Source organism: Salvia splendens, chromosome 11, assembly GCF_004379255.2.
Source record: "Salvia splendens isolate huo1 chromosome 11, SspV2, whole genome shotgun sequence".
NCBI lineage: Eukaryota > Viridiplantae > Streptophyta > Magnoliopsida > Lamiales > Lamiaceae > Salvia > Salvia splendens.
The window spans coordinates 2,482,736-2,504,559 of NC_056042.1; the positions used below are offsets into that span (position 1 = coordinate 2,482,736).

At 41.8% G+C, this 21,824-nt stretch overlaps 3 protein-coding genes and 2 non-coding genes across 5 annotated transcripts; 3 read left to right on the forward strand and 2 right to left on the reverse strand.

Moving 5' to 3' along the window:
* The first annotated feature begins 167 nt into the window (after positions 1-167).
* On the forward strand, positions 168-2,275 carry LOC121753715 (uncharacterized protein At4g18257-like). The gene is made up of 3 exons (XM_042148963.1): positions 168-557; positions 861-1,193; positions 1,767-2,275. The coding sequence occupies exons 1-3, from the start codon at positions 250-252 to the stop codon at positions 1,921-1,923; spliced, it is 798 nt and encodes a 265-aa protein (XP_042004897.1). The 5' UTR covers positions 168-249; the 3' UTR covers positions 1,924-2,275.
* A 3,356-nt stretch (positions 2,276-5,631) lies between these two features.
* Positions 5,632-5,704, reverse strand: TRNAR-ACG. The gene has a single exon. It is a non-coding gene; the product is annotated as a tRNA-Arg (tRNA).
* A 1,020-nt stretch (positions 5,705-6,724) lies between these two features.
* On the forward strand, positions 6,725-6,873 carry LOC121756612. Its single transcript, XR_006040994.1, has one exon. It is a non-coding gene; the product is annotated as a U4 spliceosomal RNA (small nuclear RNA).
* Positions 6,874-7,078: 205 nt separating this feature from the next.
* LOC121753610 (uncharacterized protein At2g34460, chloroplastic-like) lies at positions 7,079-9,120 on the reverse strand. Its single transcript, XM_042148829.1, has 5 exons — positions 8,967-9,120; positions 8,657-8,857; positions 7,758-7,877; positions 7,416-7,688; positions 7,079-7,328 (listed from the first exon to the last, which is right to left on the reverse strand). The coding sequence occupies exons 1-5, from the start codon at positions 9,075-9,077 to the stop codon at positions 7,164-7,166; spliced, it is 870 nt and encodes a 289-aa protein (XP_042004763.1). The 5' UTR covers positions 9,078-9,120; the 3' UTR covers positions 7,079-7,163.
* Positions 9,121-10,497: 1,377 nt separating this feature from the next.
* Positions 10,498-14,753, forward strand: LOC121756198 (3-oxoacyl-[acyl-carrier-protein] synthase I, chloroplastic-like). Its single transcript, XM_042151686.1, has 7 exons — positions 10,498-11,247; positions 11,945-12,376; positions 13,328-13,501; positions 13,877-13,990; positions 14,087-14,188; positions 14,295-14,361; positions 14,479-14,753. The coding sequence occupies exons 1-7, from the start codon at positions 10,786-10,788 to the stop codon at positions 14,544-14,546; spliced, it is 1,419 nt and encodes a 472-aa protein (XP_042007620.1). The 5' UTR covers positions 10,498-10,785; the 3' UTR covers positions 14,547-14,753.
* Positions 14,754-21,824: the final 7,071 nt, after the last annotated feature.

Below are 21,824 nucleotides of genomic sequence, written 5' to 3' on the forward strand. Positions count from 1 at the left end.
GACGACCTTTCATCCCTCTGGTTCGTCCGTCGGCGCAATAGTGGACGAGCGCGACGGACTAGCGGCTCGCCGGTCGCTCGTCCACTATTGTGGATGCTCTAATTATAAGTTAATGAAATTATTGTGGAGTATCAAAATATATTCCACCGCCCCTTTCATGATTTCATTTCAAGTCCTAAAACATTTACTATTCCCCAAAACCTCCCCACAATCTTCTTCCGCAGAGAGAGAGAGAGAGAGACAGAGAGAATGGGCGAAGAAGAAGCAAAGACAGAGACGAAGAAGAGGGCCGTGGAGTCGTTGGGATGGCTGACGGAATCAACAATCATGCCGCGGAAGCATCGCGCCATCGAAGGAGTCGGCGCCTCCTCCATCCTTGAGCTCAAAGCCCAACTCTACAGGTCGCAGGAGGAGTCGAAACGCAATCCCAAAGACGCAGTGCGCCCCACCGACCAAAATTACGCCCAACATCTCGAGGTCCATCGCGCCAAGAAGAAGATCGCCGAAAAAGACACTTTCTCCAATAAGAACTCCGGCGTCGATGCCCGTGCCCACAAGTAAGCCAATTTTTCAATTTTGCGTTTAATTTGGTTTGCATTTGCTTTTTCCATGCGGATTCTGGTTGTTCTGATTTGTTTTACGGGGTTATGTATGATTTGTGAGGTGTATTGATATTTGGTACGATTGATTATCGTTCTAGGGTTTTCATGAATTGGGGGTTTTTTAAATTACCAGAATTGGGTATTATTATGCTTCAAAATTCAAACGTGGTTAGATGCTTGGCATAATATAACGTTGCGATGTTTGCAATTAAATAGTCTAATGGTGTTTTGTGTCGAAATTTGATTCTATGTTTTTAGGGATAAGCTTGAGCTAAAGGCTGTTCAGGATGGATCAGCGAGCTACGCTGCATTGGAGAAGAAGGCGGAAATATACAATAAGCTGGTGAGGGGGGAACTTTCGGATGGAGAAGATGAAGAGAAGTACTGTGTTGATTTCTTTAGGAAGGGTCTGGAGCAGGATGATCCCCGCATGTCGAGAGAGAATGATACTTCCTCGCCCCAAGCTTGGATGTCTCAAGAGAATGCAGACGCTGATGATGGTGATGATTTCTTGCCGATTGGTGCAAAAGCTGCAGGGGTCGGGCGGGTGTCTGCTGCTGTGGACAGGAGTCAGCATAAGCATTTTGTAATGTAAGCTCTTCAGCACCTTGCTGCTTCTGTTTCATGTTGCTTGGCGATCTCCATTTGTCTTTTTTTGTTTGTCCAAATCGTGTTAATATTTGTTAGTTCTTCCATATTTTACAACATATGTGCCTATGTGATGCTGATAGACATGAAAAGCTTGTGCCTCTTGACAGAATGATGGTTTATTTACGTAGCGTCCATTTTGGTTTGAATTAGGGGATGGTGTGTCCAGGGCCTTAAGACGAAACATGCTTTTCTTTGACTATGACAATATGCCATTTGTGTAAATGAGTTTCAGCTTTCCAGGATTTTTCATGTTGAAATCATTAAACAGTTCTCGCCTTAGTATATGTGTTTACTGTTTTTCACTTGCCATAAACGAATCTATGGAATAAAAATGATCGAAAGAAATGAATAACACATCAATTCAGTTATATGGCTTGTCCGTGATGTACTATTATATCCTTTTGATGTTGAGTTCATGCCTGTTTGAAAGATGAAGTACTACGCATCTAAGATCTAGTCTCCTTAAATTCTTCTGAAAATGTTTTTGATTTTATCAATCCCATCATTTCTCAGGGAAGTTCATGAAGAAGCAAATCAAGCAAGGGAAAAAGTGTCAGAGCTAAAACTGCGCAGACAAGAGCAGCTTGCTGCACGAAGAGAAAAATTAAAGCAAGCCTACCTCCGAAAGCAGCTCGAGAAGTTGAAAGCATCTAAAGCAGAGCAAGGCTGATTGGAAAGCAGCTAAAACTGCACAGGCAATAGCAGCTACAAGAAGAGAAAAATTAAAGCAAGCCCACTCCGAAAGCAGCTCAAGAAGTTGAAAGCAGCTAAAGCAGAGCAAGCCTGATTGGAGAGGTGATTGATCGCCATATTAGCTTTTAAGGTTTGAATTGCATAGATTTGGACCCCTTGTTTTTTGAGGGAACATACATAACTCATTATGAACTTTGATGTTTCTAATGGCTGTGTATCTTCTGATCTATCAAAGTTTTTACCTTAGTTTTTGCGTAAGTTGTTTTACATGTGTAATAGAAGCAATTAACGGACATTTTGCAAAAGTTGTCATTTTTATAATATTTAAAGCATACTTGTAAATTAGAAAGATGATACCTGTGTCGGACATGAAGTCTTGCAACTGTGGCTCATCTTCAAAACAATAAGGAGTCGTTCAGTTTCTTAGATATACGAAGAAATGGGCCTATTTCTAAAGTAACTTTGATGTTCACTTATTTGTTTCAATTCTGCAGAGCCCAAGAAAGTAAGCAGGCCCGCACTATTTCTGTCTGAAGTGTCCAACTTCAAATCTCTTTGTTGAGGTGGTTTTCATTTCTGTGAGAGCATCCGCATCGCCATCTCGATGCGGGCTCGGTCTCGTCTCAGCGAGACGAGCCAGCATCGAGATAGCGATGCAATACCCCCCGTCGTGTCGCGTGTCTCTCCGGGGCGATGAAGCTGGCGAGCTCTGGCGCGCGGCGTGACGCCCACTCGCCGGCCCGCGAGTGGGTGTCGTCATGCTGATGCAATAAATAATTTTTTTTAAAAAAAATCGATTTTCTGAAAAAAAAAATTAAAAATTAAAATTTTAAAACCGTAATATTACCGTTTGAATTTAATTTTATTTATTTATTTTCTTTTTTTATACTATAAATACTCTCATTACCTCTTTTATTTTACACACAAACACACTATCTCTCATCTTTTTTCTTCTCATCGCTATCATATCATCTCTCTTTCCTCTATTTCTGCAAAAATGTCCGGTGAGGGCATCTACAGTGGGGCGCTCTAAAGCCCGCCCTATGCACCGCCACGTCAGCATTTTATCCTCCTGCCTTTCCATATGCAGTGGGGCGCCCTATAGGTTTTACTATTGTTTTGTTAATTAATTTAAATGTTTAGGGCGCCCTATAGATTTTACTATTGTTTTGTTAATTAATTTTAATATTTTCAAATATATAAATACGCGAGCTGCTTTTGGTTGTTCGCGAATATTGGGTCCTCCGATATATCCACCCAACTCAACGCCAAGACGAGGGTTTCATCCGGCTGGTAGTTCGTACGGCCGGGGGCGTACTATTCATTCGTTGCCGGAGGTGGCAACTTGTACGCGCGGTGCTTGGTCCGCTTCTTTCTGGCGGGGGCGGCAGCGGCGGAGGGGGCGGCAGGGCGAGTTGGAGACGGCTCCATGTCAGAGAGACCGTACGAATCCGTACTGAAGTTGGGGTCGTACTGCGTGTTGTCGTCGAACGACCGATATTCGCCTGGTTGTGTACCCGGCCACCATGCGCCATCTCCAACTATCGGGATACCAGGACTTGAGTATCCACCGGAATCCATTTTATAGCGTAATTTGAGAGTTGAGAAGTGAATCGAAAAGTTACAAATGAAATCTGAGGATGGGGTATTTATATAAACAAAATTTTCGAATTTAAAAAAAAAACTAAAACGCTTTGCATCGTCTGCACCATCGTCCGCGTCACCCACAGTGGGCGGACGACGCATCGTCCGTCGTCCGCACACCCACATTGGCGGACGATAGCGCGCCCAATGCATCGGGCGCGCTATCGTCCGCCCGCCCCATTGTGGATGCTCTGACGGAAACTTCGGGGCGGGGGCGGCTACGACTTGAACTTGTTTGTCGATTGGGGGCATGTACAATGTTTTGGGTGCTTCCGGTTCGTCGCTGGGCACCCAAAGCTCGTCGACGCCGACGTACCAAACACCATCTTTTCCAATTGATGCATACTACCGTCCCTCCACCCCGAGGTATGGGCAAACTCAGGGATTATCCCAAATTAGGGAGAATATTTCGGAGGAACACACTCCGAAAAACCTTCCGACCGGAACTAGAGGAGGAGGAGGACGTAGGCTGTCATCCATACAGCTCCGCGAAGACGATGACTCTGTTCAACTCTTGGATCAGCACGTTGTACGATCTCATCGTCGGGAATCAACAATCCCACAAGTATTTTGGGGATAAGGTCACCGCCGTATACAACGAGCAAAAGCCGAGGGGGACCTTCAAGCGCAACATGAAGATGCTTCGCAGTCATTTTGAGCGAGCTGACAAAGATATCAAAATATTTTGTGGGATCTACAAGCATGAAGCTGAGAATTACCAAAGCGGAGCCATTGAAGCCGATATTCTGAGAGCGGCTTTGCGAGTATTTAAAGCCGACACCGGCAAAGATTTCAAATATGCCGATGTTTGGCAATCGGTCAAAGAGGTTGATAGGTGGGTTGACGGTGTCCAGTCCAGCACGGGCTCGAGCTCGAAACGCACGAAGCACACGACGGGTGACCAATACTCTTCTAGTGAGGGCAGGGAAGACAACGCGTCAACGCCTCACAAGAGGTTGAGTTCCCGACATCCGATGCAGAGGGCTCCTCCGGTACACGACGTCGGCCGCAAGGGAACAAGGCGGCGAAGGCGGCTATAGCTCGCGCAGGGATGGCCGAGGCGAATCAAGGCACGCCGCCACCCTCCCTAATGTCCATGTACTTCACCGCCACGATGGCTGACACTTCCCGCATGACGCCTGACTAATATCAAGCCCATATTGCCGGCATTACGTAACTGGCAAGACAACTTGGTATTCCGCCTCAAACGGGTGCACTGCCACCGCCTTCGGGGGATGATTCGCCGGCGGAGTAGTTTTTATAATTTAATCTAGTATTTTAAATTATGTCTTTTTTATTTTTTTAAGAGATTTTAATTATGTGTTTTTTTTGTTTTTTTAGGATTTTAAATTGTAATTTTCTTTTATTTAATGAAGTGTGTTTTTATTAATTGAATTTATTGGAAATAAAAATAAAAAATGAAATTGAATGAATAGTTAAAGGATGAGATGATTAAGAGATAGTGGGTTGAAGGTGTTGTCTCTTGGTTAAGAGATGATGTAAAAAGTGCAGTGGGACCCATGAATAGTTAAGGGATGAGACGATATTGAGACATGGACGTGGATGACCTGAGCAGAAGTGACATCTAGAATTGCATAAGAGATTACAATTATACCCTCCTCATTTTCTGGTCAATGATGTATTTTGCAAATTGGAACATGGGTATTTGGGTCAGAACTATTTTTGATTAAAAAAAGAATTTCCACACCAAATTGGAACATGGGTATTTGGGTCAGAACTATTTTTGATTAAAAAAAGAATTTCCACACCAAATTGGAACATGGGTATTTGGGTCAGAACTATTTTTGATTAAAAAAAGAATTTCCACACTTCCCAAATCAACACCAAATCTACTAACGCTGGTATACAAACTCAATTATGTGAGCCCTACCATCCTAATTCAGCCCAATATATATGTCTATGCATTTCTTGTAAAGGAAACGACTTCTAAAAGCAAGAAAGAGTAGTGCAAAAAAAATAGAAACAGCAATATGAGAAAATACATAATATAAATAAAAAAAATATTGAAATAAAAAGAGAACGACTCTGCTGGGGATCGAACCCAGAATCTCTGGTTCCGTAGACCAGCGCCTTATCCATTGGGCCACAGAGTCCTTGTACTTTTCTGAGTAACTCGTTAAATATATAGTATTTGGTTAAGACTCGTGCAGATCTACTTGAGAAAACTATCTAGTTATACTAGTGTAAAAAACGAACTTAAAATATGAGTCTTTGTTGTTTTAGAATTGGGAGTTAAAACACAGTGGCGTAGAATCATTGATTTAAACAATTGGAACTCAAATGCCAGGTACATAGTTGTTACACTATTAACAAGAAACTACTTAAAACTAATCAAACAAATCATTTTGGTGCTACCACATCCACATGGGCATCATTATGGTCTGTAGCAAATGTCAACTAAAATAAACCCAATTAATCAGTGCAATCATCACAAATTAAACCACAGTTCATGTACTTGATCAAGAAGAACATGCTAAAAATCCCTCTGTAAAGTGTCCAAATTTTTTTATGTAGTCTACCAGCACCACTACATCAACATACAGGCTGTTGCTCAAATATCAAATTATCTGATAAATTATTGTAATTTTCCACATCAAAACATGCTATAAATTCCTCACTCCACCACAAACATAATCTCACACACACACACACACACTGATTAATAAGAAAAAGCACACACATTCTTGATTCTTGTGTTGATAAAAAAATGGAGGGAAGAAAAATGGTTGCTTCTTTGGCTGTCTGCATCATGACTTTCATGAGCTGCGCAAATTATGTCGTAGCGCAAGAAGATGCCGGAGCTCCGGCTCTGCCGCCATCAGCGCAGAGCGCCGCGGTGGCTCTGTATGTTCCGGCCGCTGCCATAGGCGCTGTTGCTTCTCTTGCCACCGCTGCTTTCTTTTAAGCTTTTTTTTTTCTTTCTCGGTTTTATCTATTTCGTGTAACGTTGTTGATGAATTTTATGGAATACTATTATCTCGAGATTGAATTATGACTTTGGTGGATGATTTAATGTGTGTAGCAACTAGCATATTTGTCCCACATCGAAGGTTAGAAAAGAGTGAGTGGTGAAATGTGGGTATAAGAAGGGAAGGTGGGACATGGTTAAAAGTTTCTTTGCGCTTGGGGCAATGACGTAGTTAGTGAGGTTCTAACCAAGGCGCGTCTGTTGCTTGAAAACTATTTCCAAACCTCCTCTTCGGCCGGGGCTTGACTCGGGCCATTGGGAATTTCTGGAAGGGCTCCCTCTTTTGGTCAAGCCATACAATCCAAGTCTAATTTTTTTTATGAGCTTATGTTCAATTTCGGCATCTAGTAATTTTTGTTAATCGGATATTTTGATTTATACGTTCTGGCTTTTTATTTTGTTTCATAAATAGTAGAATTAATTAAAACGGAATATTGGGTTTTTTAGTTTCACAAATAGCAGTATTAGTAATTAATCTAATCTATATGGGACTTAGAACTTTAAAACCAATTTCAAGATCAGGAATTAAGCAGTTTCCCATCTCATTCAGAAACACATCGATGCATATTTAAGCAAAAACGATTTTACTTTTGTTTGATAGAACCAAACAGTTCCTCAAAAGATCGCTTAGGAGCTTCGGTTCTTGCAACAATCTCCACAACTTTGTAGGAAGCCTCCGGGTGCAGCAATGCCTCCACTGCAACTTCTGCAACCTGATCTCTGGATATCGACCCTTCATACAGCGTATCCTGCAACGACACAACGAGTAAAGAGCGAGCACATGCACAGAAACTGGGTTAATTCGAAAGGGAGCTTTGTTTTCTGACTATCACTACCTCTGGCTCCATCACTATGTTCCCCTTGGGCGGGTCGTTCTTCAGTCCACCAGGCCTTACAATCGTGTAATTGATTCCTGATTTACAAATGTGCTGCTCTGCTTGAAGCTTTGCGACTAAGGTGAGGCCAAACACGTTGAGGAAAATGTAGGCGGGATTGAGCAGTTGCCCCATGGCAGCCCCATTGACTAAGATGGAACTTATGAGTATGAATCTGTTGACATTCTGTTTCCGACAGGCTTCGACCAGGTTCACAGTGCCATAATTGTCAACCTGAGTAGGATCAAAGAAGTTAGGCATTCAATGGAAAGAAAGAGTTGTATCATTATCGAAAACATCAACCTTCCATGGAGTGAAAAGATCCCACGATGGTCGAAAACCAGTAGCACATATCACTGCATCGGAATCATCACTTATAGCTTCAGCTAATTTGTCTGAACCCTCTGTTACATCTGCTTTCACCTGATAAAGAATATAAACATTAAGATAGTTCTTATGAAAGCATAGAAGTTCCAAGTAAATGCTTTCTTTGATCAAAGAAGATTTTAGCATATTATTCTCACACACAGAGAACTTATCTATGGGAAAGTGAACACTTTTCCTAAAAATGGCTGCATATCATAAAAAAAAAGGATGCTTGAAGGAGAAAGGGCAAACTAAGTAGCAAGGTTCTGATTTCAAGAATTCAAAACTACAATTAACTATCAAAGCTATGCAACAAGAAATCAACTATTGCTATTTTATTAGAGCCATCTGTTAATAAAGAATATAAACCTTAAGATAGTTCTTAACATGATCAAGGACAAAGAGTTAACTATCAAAGCATAGAAGCTAAACTAATTGAGTTCTAAGTAAATGCTTTCTTAGATTAAAGAAGATTTCAGCTTATTAGCTTGACACACAAAGAACTTATCCATGGGAAACTGCAAATTTATCCTAAAAATGGCTGCATATCACAAAACAGGCTGCTTGAAGGAGAAAGCTACAATTAAGCGATTAACTATCAAAATTCAAAGCTATGCAACAAGAAATTAACCATTCCTACTGTTTCACTCTCCTTCAATCTTAAAATCGATTTCCAGAAATGAAATCCTTTCAATTTACACAAAACAATACACATTTCTGCCAATTGCCAAACCACCATTCAAATGCAAGGCTAAACGATAGAACAAAATTGCTAACAGATGAGAAAGGTAAAGCGAAATTGCAATCAAATCTGCGAATTGAAACCTAGTACCCACAAATTGAAGATCAGGATTGTTCCCTGGGAGCGTGGACTTCGCTTTCTCCAAATCTCTCACGCCAGCTTTAACAGCAAATCCCTTCGCCAAAAGCTGCTCCACTATCCTCTTCCCCGTGCTTCCAGTAGCACCGGCGACAAATATCTTCTTTCTCTCACTAACGCGCTGGTTCGCTTCCTCCTTAATCTCGCTTCCTTCCATCTGCGACCACCAATCAAGTAGAGTAAAAGCCAAATTCGGATAACGCAAATCAGAACTGAATTGAGAAAGACGCAGAATATTGTAGAGTGAGAGAGAAGAAGGAATCTACAGATGAAGCTTTCACGAAGAGAGCGTGTGGTCTAGTGATGAAAGAGGATTGAGATAGAGAAGTTCGAAGGAAGAGACCAGAAGCAGCAGCTGTGGCTGCAGCCATTGCCATCGGCCTTTTTTCCTTTTAAATTTCAAATAATAAAATAATTTGGGTAAGGAAAGCATACCCGCCACAATAATAGATTGGGATTATATATTAAATTTTATTTTATTCAATTATTTTGAGTGAATACATACCTTCTCAACACATTTTTTCTATAAGCTCGTCTCTCCTTATTCACGCATCACTAAGTATGTATATCTAGAAGCATTGTTTGCTTGATTTTTGGAACACTGTCAAATCTATTGGTGCTTAGCGAATTTGAAACAACTTTATACGTTACGATGAAGTTGTTTTATTTCTAGAGACTATACTTCAATCCAAAAGTATTAACCAAGAGTGTCACTTTGTCTTGCGAAAAGATACTTTCATCTACTATACTTACAATTGGTTTAGTCGTGTTATTCATAGTACTTTTTAGGGATGTCAATTTAGCCCGCAACCCGTGGGTTGACCCGAATAGCCCGTCAAATTTATAGGGTTAGGGCTGAAAATTTCCAGCCCGATAAAATTACAGCCCGATTAGCCCGCACCCGATTAACCCGCAACCCGTTAGGGCCAGACCCGAAAACCCGATGGGCTGGCCCGGAAACCCGATAAAATTTATATTGTTCTATTTGTTTGACTCTAATTCGACACTTCATTGATTATTTTATAATACAGATTACTGAAAAAATAACTTTCCATTTTATATATTAAATATATAAATTATATATTAAGTTTTTATTAATATAATAATAGATAAATGAATTAGAAACTTCAAATTCACTAAAAAAATATATTTAAATTTCTAAACATGCTTTAAAATTTCTTGATGTTTATGTTTTATGTTGCATAAATCTCAAATATTAGTATTTGATCATGTTAATATTTGAGTTTACGCATATATCTCAAATTTATCATAATTAAATATTTTACATTTTATAAATATAACTAATTTTCACCATTATTTATTGGATTGACCGCATGTTAATTTTATCGGTAGCAACCCGATTAACCCGATGAGCTAGCCCGAAACCCGAGTTTTAGGGTTAGGGCTGAACTTTTATAACCCGAAAAAATAACAACCCGATTAGCCCGCACCCGATTGACCCGCAACCCGAATAGGGTTGGCCCGAAACCCGGTGGGCTGGCCCGATTGACATCCCTAGTAATTTTCATTACACTTAAATTTGCTTATTTTCTTCTGGTAAAATAGCACTATATGTATACAATTCAATAATTTTTCTCATATTTTAAATATGATATACATATTTTTTACCTACACAGTTGCGAATTTGTGGTTTCTAGATGGGTCGTTTCGGCAGATCCCAAAGTCTTTCTCCACAAAGGTTGCAAAACTCTAATAGATTTGATATTTTAAGTTGCTTTCATTATCACAGCGCAACAACTTTCTAATGATTCGATTCGCTTATATTTTTCGCACGTTATGCATATATAGCAACGACCAACGCATCGTCTTTGTCTTTCGATTCTGCAACGACCTTATTCATTGCGTCTTACTTAGGAATTTGTTTTCTAGGTATTGCAACTCATGATAGGCTGTATTTATTGCACACAAAATTTGCCTAATTTTTTGTTGGCATAAGAAAGGGAAAAAAATTGAAGAGCAGTCATTATCAGAGCTAACAAATCCAACTGCTTCTCCTCACTCCATAGCTACATTTCATCATCAAATTGATTTCATTTCATCGCAAACTCCGCTGCCGCCTCCGCCATGCAAGCCCTCCAATCCACCGCCTTCCTCCACCCCTCCCCGCTCGAAACCCTCCGCCGCTCGTGGCAGCACTCTGCCGCTCTACCCAGCTACAATGCCAGAGCTACAGCTAAGAGGCGCCCTCTCACATTATCCGCATCGACGGCAACGGCGCCCAAGCGCGAGACGGACCCCAAGAAGCGCGTGGTGATCACGGGAATGGGACTCGTCTCCGTGTTCGGGAACGATGTGGACGCCTACTACGAAAAGCTGTTGGCCGGTGAGAGCGGCATCACTCTCATAGACCGCTTCGACGCCTCCAAATTCCCCACGCGATTCGGCGGGCAGATTAGGGGCTTCCAGGCGGAGGGATATATCGATGGCAAAAACGATCGGAGATTGGACGATTGCTTGAGGTACTGCATTGTTGCGGGGAAGAAGGCTCTCGAGAGTGCGGATCTCGGCGGCGAAAAGCTTGACAAGGTAATTGTTGATTTCCGGTGCTCGATTCAGTTACAATTTTGGAGAATTGTAGTTTTGATTAGGTGGTTTCTGGTTGGATTTTGCTTAGTTATGTTTTGAGTTACTGTTGATTTGTTTATGAGTAGTTGATTGGTTGAACTGGATGAATAAATGCCGGAACTTAAAAAATTAAGCTTCAGTTTGCTTTTTTACATCGATGATACTGATCGAATTGCTTAGCACCATTGGTTGAATGCATGAATTGATTTATTTAGATTAGAATTTGACTGATTGTTTTTTACACCTTTTGTAATTCTTCTTCTCATGTGAAAGTTCTCAGTGTTCTTTAATTAGGTGTTTTCTGGTTGGATTTTGCTTAGTTATGTTTCTGAGTTACTGTTGATTTGTTCGTGAGTAGTTGATTGGTGATTTGAATGAATGCATGCCGGTACTTAAAAAATTAAGGTTCAGTTTGCTTCTTTACATCGGTGATTCTGTTCGAATTGCTTAGCATCATTGTGAATGGATGACTTGATTTATTTTTATTAGAATTTAATATTGAAGCCTGAGATTTGATGTTTAGCCTGAGATTTTAAGAATAAACCTGAGTGATTGTTTTTAGACCTTTTGAAATCTTCTGCCCATGTGAAAGTTGTTAGTGTTCTCTTCTCATTCAAGTCACAGTTATCTGAAATCTATTGTTTTGTTGCAACTGCAGATTGACAAGATTCGAGCGGGTGTTCTGGTTGGGACAGGAATGGGAGGTCTTAGTGTATTTTCTGATGGTGTTCAGGCTCTAATTGAGAAGGGTCACAGGAAGATTACTCCATTTTTCATACCTTATGCCATAACGAACATGGGATCTGCATTGCTAGCAATTGATCTTGGCTTGATGGGGCCAAACTATTCAATTTCAACGGCTTGCGCTACTTCAAATTATTGCTTTTATGCGGCTGCGAATCACATTCGTAGAGGTGAAGCAGATTTGATGGTAGTGGGTGGGACTGAAGCTGCCATTATACCAATTGGACTGGGAGGTTTTGTTGCATGCAGAGCTCTGTCTCAAAGAAATGATGACCCGAGAACTGCTTCTAGGCCTTGGGACCAAGATCGAGATGGCTTTGTGATGGGTGAAGGTGCTGGAGTCTTGGTAAGTTAGCTCCACTCCCTGTGCGTGTGAATGAGTTGTGATCATTTGTTTACTGTGCAGTGAAGTTATCCATGACTTGTTAAGCCGACTGCATGTGGGCAGTGTGTTGAAACATCGGAATGGGTTTCTCTCTTCATTGTGTAGAATGTACTGCGTATCCATATTTATGTATGTACTATGTGCGCATTCATATTGGATTGGTGATATAGGCTATCAAGTAGAGTTGGAATAGAACCAATGATCTAAAATAGCTGTCTATGTATAAAATTGACTCGTTGTATCTGGGGGTTATGAATCATATGAGAGCTACAGTTGGTTGGTCCACACATCCATTTTACACATAATACTAATACAGGTGTGCATGATGGAGCACAAGTATCAAGCTTAAGGATAAGGGACACGGTTTAGTTGAAACATGAATAGTGAATTATACTCCCTCCGTCCCATAAAAATATGTGCACTTTCCATTTTTGTCCGTCCCACAAAAATATGTGCATTCTATTTTTGGAAAGTTATATCATTTAAATAATGTAGGTCCCACTATCCACTAACTCTACTTTAACTACCATTCTCCTCCTCTCTCTCTTACTTTACCGTACATACCATTCTCATCCCTCTCTCTTACTTTACCAATTTTTTTTTAATTCCCGTGCCACACCCAATGCCCATATTTTTATGGGACGGAGGGAGTATTGAAAAAGAAAACTAAGGCAGTTAAGACCCTTTAGATCTTTCTTCAGTTTCTTTCCCTTCTTTTCATTTCTTTTGAATATTGGAAGAATTCTGTCATTGGATATGAATTTGCTACTATCAGTAGATTATCTTGATCTTCCTTTAAAAGTTTGTGCTAGATGCTGACTATATACATGTGGGTAAAAGGTTGATGCAGAGCAGAATACCATATCTCTGAATCAGTTGCCTGACCTTTAGTTTTGTCAAATTTCTCAACAGGTTATGGAAAGTCTGGAACATGCAATGAAACGAGGTGCACCAATAATTGCAGAGTATTTGGGCGGTGCTGTAACTTGTGATGCTTATCACATGACTGATCCCAGGGCTGATGGGCTTGGTGTATCTTCATGCATCCTGAGTGCCCTTGAAGATGCAGGTGTTTCCCCTGAGGAGGTGTGATTTATTCCCAAACAATTCATTATTGTGTTCTGTTTGTTTTTCCTGCATCCACCAACTAGACGTAAGGAAATTAAACATAAATGCTCCAAGTGTATGTTTTCACAAGTTATGAAGAACTTTACTCTCATCGGCATATTAATAGTTCAAGGAATTTTCCTAGTCCAAGTTCTACTTTGTTTCATTTTTCTCTATTCCTACGGAAACTCTTATTGTGCCCCTCAGGTATTCTGGTAAAAATTGTAAGAGGCTATGAGATGTCACTGAGAAAAAAATGTAACTGAATATCAATCGTTGTCTGGACCCATCTAAAATGTTATTGCTTGAATGCTTTTGCAGTAGTAACAGATTCGAGTCCTTAAACTCTTTCAGGTTAACTATATAAACGCCCATGCAACTTCCACTCTTGTTGGTGATTTAGCCGAGATAAATGCTATCAAGAAGGTATTCAAGGATACTTCAGATATAAAAATCAACGCAACTAAGGTAAGCCCTGAAGCTCTGTATTTGTGCTATGCTAGTAATCTTTTCTTGAGCACGTGACAGATGGTAGAGTTCTCATTTTTTTTCATGTTATTTCAGTCAATGATAGGGCACTGCCTAGGTGCTGCTGGTGGTTTGGAAGCCATAGCCACCGTGAAAGCCATCACAACAGGCTGGCTTCACCCTTCAATAAATCAATTTGTAAGTCCACGATGCCAATACATTTGAAATGGAGCTCTTTCAGATTCAGCCACCCGCCTTTAGCTTTATACACAACATTAACAACCATCTATAATTACTCGTATAGAATCCAGAGCCTTCCGTTGAGTTTGACACTGTTGCAAACCAGAAGAAGCAACACGAAGTCAATGTTGGTAAGATGCTTCCCAACTCCAACCTCCTCTACTTACATCATCCGGTGATCTCTCTTGTGTGGAGACATACATTACGGGTTTCTTAATTTGTTTGTGGTTCCTATCTATCATATGCAGCGATTTCAAATTCATTTGGATTTGGCGGGCACAACTCTGTTGTAGCGTTTTCTGCGTTCAAGCCCTGAGCCTGTTAGAAATCTACCATATACACGGCTGATTGGAGGCGCTCTCTCGTCTGATTTCGCACTCTGGGAAAATCTAAACGAGGGATTTTTGCATTCTTTGCTGTGAGTTTAGCTTTTAGTTTGAGGACTATTGTAATTTATCAATCAACTCATAGTACTACACAACTTTTGAAATATCAGCATTCATCAATTTTCCTTGCTTGGGAATTCGGTTTTTTATTTATTTATCTTTGACAAGTTTTTTATATTTGTAAATATCTGAACTTATATTCTTGTTCCCGAAAAAAATGAAAAATTCTCGCAATGCAGCAATGAAATACTACTACAAGCTTAATCTCAATTTTTTGGATTAGATTGAATCATTGTGTTGTTAATAGTTACCATCACACAATCTGCCACCTCTCTAATGGGCATAATTAAACATGCACTGCCATACTTGACATTTTTTGGCGGAGTATGTCTTTATAATTAAAGACATACTTATCAGTTTTATTATTATTATTATTATTATTAGAAAATAATGAAGTTTTGTCAAATTTCGGGTGCGTACTCAATTTGAAAATTACTCAGAAAACCATGAATTTTGTATATATTCTCAATTATATGAAGTTTTGGTGAGAATTGATAGTATGATATGGGAGTTGGAAATACATATGTTATAAATTACTCAGAAAACCATGAATTTTGTATATATTCTCAATTATATGAAGTTTTGGTGAGAATTGATAGTATGATATGGGAGTTGGAAATACATATGTTATCACGGATAAATTAAAAAATGTAGTTTATCCAAAAGGAAAAAATCAGCATTTGGTTGAAAAATATGAATAATATAATACATGATGATGTGGCGAATTTTTGATGGGAATAAATGCAAGTAATAAATGATCACAACACGGGAAATTACGTGGTTCGATTTACTGAGGTAAATCTACGTCCACGGGAAGAAGAGAGGGCAAATTTGTATTGCTTGGTCTCGCTTACAGATTACAATACTGATTTGCTATAAGATTCAGGATCTAGAGAGCTTAACCCTGGTCTATCTGATCTAAGTTCTATTTATACATTCGAACTAAGATCGTGGTTTGCAGCCCTGGTAGTGGGGTTGATAACTGCTTAATACCACTAAATAGATCGTGGGTGTAATGGAGGTCGTGGGGATCCTGCATGGGTCCACTATCTCCTTGTTCGGTCGAATACTGAGACCGAACTGCTGAACTTTGCCGATCTGAGAGTTGAGCTCGATTGGTCGGCTTTTACCGAGCTATAGGCTGTGACCGAACTCTTTGGTTGAGACCGAACTGCTGAACTTTGCCGATCAGCTTTTGCCGATCTGAGAGTTGAGCTCGATTGCTCGGCTTTTACCGAGCTATAGGCTGTGACCGAACTCTTTGGTTGTGCCGAACTGATACTCTTTCTTGGGTTTTGGGCTGATGGGCCGTCACTGCTATTGGGCTCGCAATTAGATAAGTGTAAGGGGGAGGCTAACGTCAGGGGACGTGCTCTGCACGTGTCCGCATTAAATGCGACAGCAAATCCGGCCAGAGAATCCAGAAAAAGTGGGATTTGAAACGGTGCGACGAATTTGAAAAAGCCTCTGCGAATCTGATAAATATTTCCTTTCTTCATCATTGGGACACTTTTGCGATTATTTCTTCTGCATTCTCTCTCTTTTTCGTAAAATTCTCTTCCGCTTCTTTAAGAATTTCTTCAGAGACTTTCGACCATCAAAGAGTAAGAATCATGTCTTCTTCTTCTGAATCTGTTTCTGAATCAGGTAGTGGTAGGAAGGGGGGTGAGGGGTCTTCTGGCCGGAAAAGGTCCGGGGAGAAGACGGTAGAATATTTTCACAGCATTTTGAGTAAGGATACTGTGATATCCTTACACGGAAAATATTTTCTTCCTGGGGGGTTAGTGGTGATTCCCGATGACATTCATAGGGCTAACTCGCCGCCGGAGGGTTATGCCACCGTTTACGAAGCCTGCTTGGAATGCGGGCTTCGTTTCCCTCTTCCCCCTGCCTTTGTAGAGCTTCTTGATTTTTTTCAACTCCCTTTAGGTCAAGTGACTCCGAATTCTTGGAGGCACTTATCGGCCTTTGCTGCCGAACTGCGTAGATTAGGAAAGGATCTGTCTCTGAGGGCAATCCTTAATTTCTTTCAGTTTAAGAGGAAGGGATCCTGGTTTTACTTGATCCCTTTACAGCCCTTTAGAGCCTTTTGTAAAACAAATGGCCGAAATGGCAAAATCGTTTCTTTTTTTACAATAGGACAGCGGCTCCGGGCTTTCCCTGGAGAGGGCCGAAGTCCGTAATTCCTCATCCTCGGTTAGAACCGTTGAACGAGCTCGAGGGCGAGCTCAATAAGATTCCTATGATTAGGAAACAGTACTCGGAATCTGAGCTCGTCAAGGGTGACTTCGTGTTCGATATCTCGTCTTCGGACGAAGAGACTGAGGGTGAGGATTTCTTTTTTATGCTTTACTGCTTTAACGACGAAGACTAACCTTGTTTTCTTGCTTTTTGGCAGTGAACATGCTAAACAAGCTCGGTCGCAAATCCTCCGAATCTAATGAGCCGGAGAGACAGAAAGCCACCGGCTCGGCGTCTGATGCCGAGAAGAATCCGAAAAGGCAGAAGACCTCTTCTTCGGATCCAAAAAAGCCGGAGTCGACTTCGGCAAAGGGGAAGGGGAAGATTCAGAAACCCCCAAGAGCGCCGGAGAAAGACATTGTCTTGGCGGCCCTTTCGGAACATGTCTGTGAGCCTTTTGCATGGCCAACGGACTTTGTAGAGGTGAATTCTCTTCTTGATTTTATGGCCTTGCTTTTTTCCTATATTTTTTGTGGCCCCTCTGTTGACTTTTTCCTTTTTCCATTTTCAGAGGAACAATATGCTCTCCAAGCTCGTCGCCGTTGAACTCTCCAAAGCGTCCAACGATTATGCTGAGATGCAGAGGAAGTTGAATGCTGCTCGTCACCAGGCCGAACAGGCTCGGGCAGACTTTGAGAAGGCAAGGGCCGCTAGGATCTCGGCTCAGGATGAAGCCCAGCGTGCCAAAAACCAGCTCATCATCCAGAGAGAGCGGTCGAAACAGAGGGAGGCTGCTGCCGTGGTTGCTCAGGGGGAAGCTCTCCGTGTTTACACGGAGAAACTCTTTTTGAGCAATCAATTTTCGGCCTTTATCGGCGATCTGCTGAAATTGATGACCGATAACGCTGAGCAGGAACCCGAAGTCGTTTTGCCGCTGTATGGCCGAGAGATTGCAGCGCGCCTCCAGAGTCTGCCGCTCCTTGAGGAGCTTGCGTCTTCATCGGTCCTGCTTTCTGCTGAACGAGTCCGTAACTGCCGTGCTGACCGTGACGAGAACATGGAGGCCATCTTTGCCTAGGGCTGGCAATTTTCGACACGACACGATAATCTGACACGAATCCGCACGAAATTATTGGGTTGGGGTCAAGTCTTATTGGATCCGTGTCCTTATCGGGTTGACCCATTAAGAACCCGATAATTTCGGGTTGGGTTCGGGTCGGATGCGGGTCGGATACGGGTAACCCATTAAGAAATAATATTATTATTTTTATTATTATTTAAAAAAATTTATATTACTTTAATTTTTTTATTTCTTATAAATTCAGTTTAAATAGTATAAAATTAAAAAAATATATATTACTTTAATTTTAATTGTGTAAATTAGGTTAAAAATTAAGTTTAATCGTGTAATATTAGGTTTTAATCGTGTAATATCAGGTTCGGGTTGTTATCGTGTTGTGTCAACCCATATTATATCGTGTCGATAACGGGTTCGTGTCGGGTGCGGGTCGTGTTCAGATTTGAAGGTAGCAGGTCGGGTTCGTGTTCGGATTTACAGTCTCCTTAACAGGTCGGGTTCAGGTTAGGCCTTATTGGGTTGGGTCATTATCAGGTTGACCCGATAACGACCCAATCCGCACGATTTGCCAGCCCTATCTTTGCCTCCTTGGGGCCTGTTTCACCCGCTTCAATCTTTAACGAAGAGGGTGGGCAGGAAAACGAGGCCGGCAAGGAGACCGAGCAGACGGATCAGCAGGCCGGCGACGGGCATGCCGAGCAGGAGGTGCAGCAGTTCGGCGATGGGGGCACCGAGCAGGCTGGAGGGAGTAGGGAGGCCGAGGCTGAAGCCGAAGTAGACAAGGAGAAGGAGGCTGAAACCCACAGAGGAGCCGGAGACGAAACTGGCGGAGTATGATTTCGTCTCCCTTCTCTTAGTTTAGTTTCTTTCTCTCCTTGTAAAATGGCCTTGAAGCCCTCCTTGTGTAAAAAATTTTTCTTGTGAATGAAAAAATTCTTCTTTCTACACTCGTGTCTTCTTTATAGCTTTTCGTAATCTCTTTCTCCTGTTGTGGTTTACTGCCTGCTCGGTAAACTGAAATGCCGAACTGACATAGCTGCTTTGTATTCTTAACTCTAAGGAGCTGGAGGTACTTCACTGGAAGCGGCTATACTCTTCGGCTTTAAACGAAGCTGAGAAAAAAGCCATAGATGACCAGGTGAAGTATGACGAACTCTTGGCTCGGTTAGTGGAGCTGGAGTCCAACAATAAGGACTTAAAGTCCATAAAGAAAGATCTGGAGGCCGAGCTGAACACTGTCATCGCTGAGAGGACTGCATATGAGGATTTCATCTGCGGGCGCGGGGGAATGACCATATCTGAAGTTCAGAATCAAGTTGATGAACTGTGGGAGGAGCTTCATGTACTCCGGAAGAACAATGCGCTGGAGAGCTCGGCTTGCCAACAAGTTGTGAAGTCATTGCGGCGCTTGGCTTCTCGGTACGACATCATTCTTTCCCGGCGTCCCTCAATCGAGAGATTCCTTAGGCGTTTCCCGCCAACAGATGCTCACACTCCAACTCAAACCTCTAATCCACTTGCTCAAGATTCTACTCCAAACCAACAACGGACTCAGGATGAACCGGAAACGTCAAGACGAGAACGTACTCCAAGTCAGCAACGGACTCCGGAGCAACCGGAAATGTCAAGACGAGAACGCCCTGAAGTTCGTAGAGGAGTTGTGATTATGAGTGAGCAAGATCAGCGGATGCTTCGTGAAGAGACTCTTCGCCGCCGAGGTGCTAGAACTTCCCGGACTCAGGGAAGGGGCGGTAGGTCGATCAGAGCATCTCGTCGACCTACTTATTCTTCAACTGTTCGGAACACCCGAACTCAGCATCATGAGGATTTTTTGGATAGGTGGCTCAACTTTAGCAACCGTGGACAGTAGAATAGTCCTTTGTAATGGTGTAACGCCTTCTCGTAGGGCAGCGAAATTGTATGCCGAACAAGACTTAATAAATGAAATTTTTTCATTTCGCTTCTATCACTGCGTATTTACAGTTCAGCGATTTTTTATTTCATTTATTGTACTCGTCCGCGGTCTTATGAAGAAAACTCTTCTTTGGCCGGACTCGTCCTCAGTCTTATGAAGAAAACTCTTCTTTGACCGGACTCGTCTTCGGTCTTATGAAGAAAACTCTTCTTTGACCGGACTTAGTTTGTGTCCTTATTTGGCGAGTTTTATCGCTTGGATTGGACTTTCCCTTTGTGTCCTAATTTGGCGAGTTTTATCGCTTGGATTGGACTTTCCTTTTGTGTCCTAATTTGGCGAGTTTTATCGCTTGGATTGGACTTTCCCTTTGTGTCCTAATTTGGCGAGTTTTATCGCTTGGATTGGACTTTCCTTTTGTGTCCTAATTTGGCGAGTTTTATCGCTTGGATTGGACTTTCCCTGGTTGACCGAAGTGGTTTTCGGCTTATTGCAGTCCGTTTCAGACGAACTGCTTGTTTCTTAAGCTGGATTGTGGTCTTGTATCTTCCTTAGAAGCTTGGACTCACAATTGTCTTTAATACATGATCTAAAAAGGGGATCAGCCTTTAAAGATCAATATACCTCAGTAATATTTATAAGAGACAAAACGCACATAGAGACTAAACGCACATAAAGACAAATAAAAAAGACGAAAAAGATTTTAAACTTTTATAAAACGACCAGCATAAAGGACAAATAGAAACATGAAAGCACATATCCCTAGGACCGAACTAGATACAAGACTGACCGGACCTTGTCTCTTACAAATGGAACTTCTTGAGGTTGGAAATATGCCATGTTCGGGGTACTTGTTCTCCTGACATGTGAGTCAATTTATAAGACCCTTTTCCCAGGACTTCTGACACCCGATACGGACCTTCCCATGTGGGTTCAAGTTTGCCCAGCTTTTCTGCTCGGCTTACTTCATTGTTTCTCAATACGAGATCTCCCACTTGAAACTGCAGCTTTTTCACCCTTTGGTTATAATACCGGGTTACTTGCTCCTTGTACTTGGCTGCTTTTATGCAGGCCAGTTCTCTTCTTTCTTCGGCAAGATCTAGTTCGGCTCTCAGTCCGTCATCATTCAGTTCTGTTGAGAAATTGAGTGTTCGGGGGCTGGGTATGCCGATCTCAACCGGAATTACGGCTTCAGTGCCGTACACTAGACTGTACGGAGTTTCACCGTTGGAGGTTTTTGGTGTAGTTCGGTAAGACCATAGGACTTGAGGAAGATTTTCTACCCATTGTCCTTTGGCTTGTTCTAACCGAGCTTTTAATCCTTTCACCAAAATACGGTTTGTTACTTCCGTTTGTCCGTTTGCTTGTGGGTGAGAGACCGAAGTGAACCGCTGTTGAATATTCAACTCTTGGCACCAATTCTTGAATGTCTTGTCGGTGAACTGAGTCCCATTATCCGAAATGAGGATATGGGGTATGCCAAATCGGCAAACTATGTTCTTCCAAACAAAATCCAATGCCTTCGAGCTCGTTATCGTAGCTAATGGTTCAGCCTCCACCCACTTTGTGAAGTAGTCCACGGCAACGATCAAGAATTTCATTTGCCGAGGAGCTTGTGGTAGTGGTCCTACTATGTCTATGCCCCATTGCATAAAAGGCCAAGGGCTTTGCATAGCACATAGATCGGTCTGCGGCATCCTTGGGATATTTGCATGGATTTGGCACTTCGTACATTTCTTAACGAGCTGTACTGCTTCTTGTACCAAAGTTGGCCAATAATATCCCCATCTCAGAACTTTTTTAGCTAAAGCTCTAGCTCCGATGTGGCTACCGCACGATCCTTCATGAACTTCTCTAAGGATGTAGTCCGTCTCTTCTGGTCCTACACATCGCAATAACGGTTGAAGGTAGGACTTTCTATATAGGACTCCTTCATGAAGTTCATATCGAAGTGCTCGGCATGTGATTTTCCGAGCT